Here is a 2,713-nt window from a genome sequence, read left to right as displayed (position 1 = left end):
CCTGGGGAGTGGCTGGGGGCCCAGAGGGCACAGGAGGCCGCGAGCCGTCCCCTTCTGTAGTGGGGTGGGGTGGGGGCTGTCCAGGACACAGAAGGCTCGGCTGTCAGGGCGACCCCCCCCAGCTCCTTCCCGGCCAAGTGCTCAGTCGTCCTTCCGCCGCTGATGACCAGTTTCAGAGATTAGTGCCCAGCGATGGGCTGCAGTTGCCAAGATGTGACGTGGCTCGGGGAAGACGCCCCTTCCCCGCCGGGCCTGAGCGTCTGTTGGGCGCCTGGAGACGCCACGTTTCGGGGTTTATGCTGTCCTCGGTTCGCCCAGTCCCCCCAGCGGCACCGGCCTGGGGTGCAGAAAGGCAGGCCCTGTGCCAGACCTGCTGAACCAGCAGCAGCACCCAACAGGCTCTTCCCCACCCAGCAATGCGATGATGTCATCACCTGCCCCTCCGCTGTCAGGGGACCCGTGGGCTGCAACACCCTACTCAAGTCACAGCCCAGACGAGACCTCGGGAGAAGCCAGCAGAGACGGGGCCTCAGTGCCTCCCTGAAAGAAGAGTCGGATGAGGAGCATATCCTTTGGACCTGGGACCCCTGAGCTGAGAACCTCCTAGACCCAGGAGACACATGCAGAGAGCCTTCCCAGGGGAGGTGTGTGTGTGCGTCTGTGTATATGTCTGTGTGTGAGCGTGTGCGTATGTGTATGTGTGTGTGACTGTGTGTATGTATATGTGTGTGTATGTGTGCGATATGTGTGTATGTCTCTGTGCATCTCTGAGTTGTGTACGTGTGTGCATGTATGTCTCTGTGTGTCTGTGTGTGTGCATGTGTGTCTGTGTGTGTGCGTGTGTGCATGGATCAAGGAGGCTCGCCTTTCCGGCGTCGTAGCGAGAGGGCCCAAAGACCCTGCACTCAGGTACCTGCTGCTGCCCAGCCTGCTGTCTCAAAGCTCGTCCGCTTTACAGATGTATTTTTAATTCTTGTAAAATGAGATTTAAACACACACCATTCTGATTCCGACTCATGGCGAGCCTGTCTGTACTGGGTCCCCGAGGTAGGCAGTCTCCTCTTCCTCGTAAAGGGTAGCTGGTGGGCTTGAACGGCTGACCTGAGGACGAGCCCTGACCCCGCAGCTCTGCCTGAGGAGTGACCTGCATGCATGGGGATGTTCCTCATGCTGGGGGCCCAGAAACCCTGCAGGATGGACAGAACTGCCCGGTGTGACTGCAGGAGCAGACAGCCTCCTCTTTCTCCCACGGAGCAGCTGGTGGTTTTGAACGGCCGACCCTGTGGTGAGAGCCAAGCAGGTACTCACTGCGCCAGCACCCATTTATCCGCTCATCCCAAAGTGTCCCCATGGCATGAAGCAGTCTAAGGGAAGAAGGACGTAGGACCCTCTGTTTGGGTCCGAGTCTGTGGACCCCGGGTGCATGGGGGTCCCAGGTTGGACTCCCCCGTGGCAGTGCCAGAGCGCCAGCCCCCACCACGCATGCTGAGCTCCGTCCTCGCCAGCTGGGCCTCTGTCTTGTCTGCAGTTCCACCAGCTGTCTCCTGACCTTCCTACTTCCAGATAAGCTGGGAGGGACACGGTCCAGCCGGTCCCCAGAGCTGGTCCTCCTGAGGCAGCCCTCCTACCCGGCAGGTCTGTCGCTGCAGCCAGGGCCCAGAGTCTGGGTGTGCAGAGGGCTGTGCTGGGCGCGGAGGCTCGCTCTGCCCCAGTCAGGCTTGGGAAGCTCAGGTCTCTGTCTCAGGCTCCACATCTGGAAAATGGGTTGACAGGAGGGTCCTCCAACCTGTGAGTGCTTGGGGTGCTCTGAGGATTTGGAGGCACCCACACCTGGGACCCTTTTATGCCCAGCCCAGGTCATTGACACCTACGGCCTCACCCCCACCCCAGGGGGACTGGGTCTGTGGCCTCGTTAATGTGACACTATAATTAGCTTAATTACCAACAACCTCCAGGCCTGCCTTTCTGCCTACCTTTTTTTTCCTTTCCAAACTTAAAATGGAAATTAATTTTGCTCCAGGTTTACAGGCTGTTAACGGAATTCACTAATCAAACCCCAACACCAAGTCCTGGAAAATGAGAATTAAAAAGGTCTATATTTGCATATTCATGTTTTTAATAGGGTTCAGAAGGTATATTTGCAACTGATGAAAAGGATTAATTAAATCTAATTTGCATCGATTGATGCATCTTAACTCCTTCGCACCTGCTAGCGAGGAGTGGATGCCCCTCGGCTGGACAGCCCAAGGCAGGTGCCCGAGGTCGTGACCCTGAGGGCCGGCGTCTGGGTGTCCGTCGTATGCCTGCAATGTAGCCTGCTCCTTCACCCACCGTGGGGCAGGGGCGGGGGTGGGGGCACCCACCACAGCCGCCCCGGCACTGCGGGTATCGGTTGGGGATTTCTGCTTTGAGCAGAGAGCAGACACACGGTGGGTGTCCTTACAAGGCCTGTCCCTGTCCCTGTGGACTCCCTGGGATGATCAGAGACGCCCCTGTCCCACCACCCAAGGGTGGGTGTGGGTGGTCTCTTCAGGTTCTCCCCATGCGTGCGGTCACGGTCACGCTGCCCGTGCGCATGGGTGTCTGCGTGCACAGCCTTGTGTGTCTGTGTGTGTTCATGTGAGTGCATGTGAGCCTGCGTGGATGAGCGTGTCTCTGTCTGTGTGTATGTGTGCTCGAATGTATGTCTTGTCTGTGTGTCTGAACGCGTGTA

The 2,713-nt window shown here is 58.2% G+C and overlaps 1 protein-coding gene across 1 annotated transcript in view; it reads left to right on the top strand.

The window, feature by feature from the left end:
• MAD1L1 (mitotic arrest deficient 1 like 1) overlaps nt 1–591 on the top strand; it is a 148,432-nt gene extending 147,841 nt beyond the window's left edge. The window contains exon 19 of the mRNA XM_004705883.2: nt 453–591. Coding sequence (XP_004705940.1) covers nt 453–591 — 139 coding nt within the window. The remainder of the gene's footprint in view (nt 1–452) is intronic.
• The last annotated feature ends 2,122 nt before the right edge of the window (nt 592–2,713 follow it).

Source organism: Echinops telfairi, unplaced genomic scaffold, assembly GCF_000313985.2.
Source record: "Echinops telfairi isolate 266 unplaced genomic scaffold, ASM31398v2 ScPeMD7_5;HRSCAF=22, whole genome shotgun sequence".
Lineage (NCBI taxonomy): Eukaryota > Metazoa > Chordata > Mammalia > Afrosoricida > Tenrecidae > Echinops > Echinops telfairi.
Note: the sequence above shows the minus strand (reverse complement) of the source record. Positions and strands in the feature narration are given on the sequence as shown.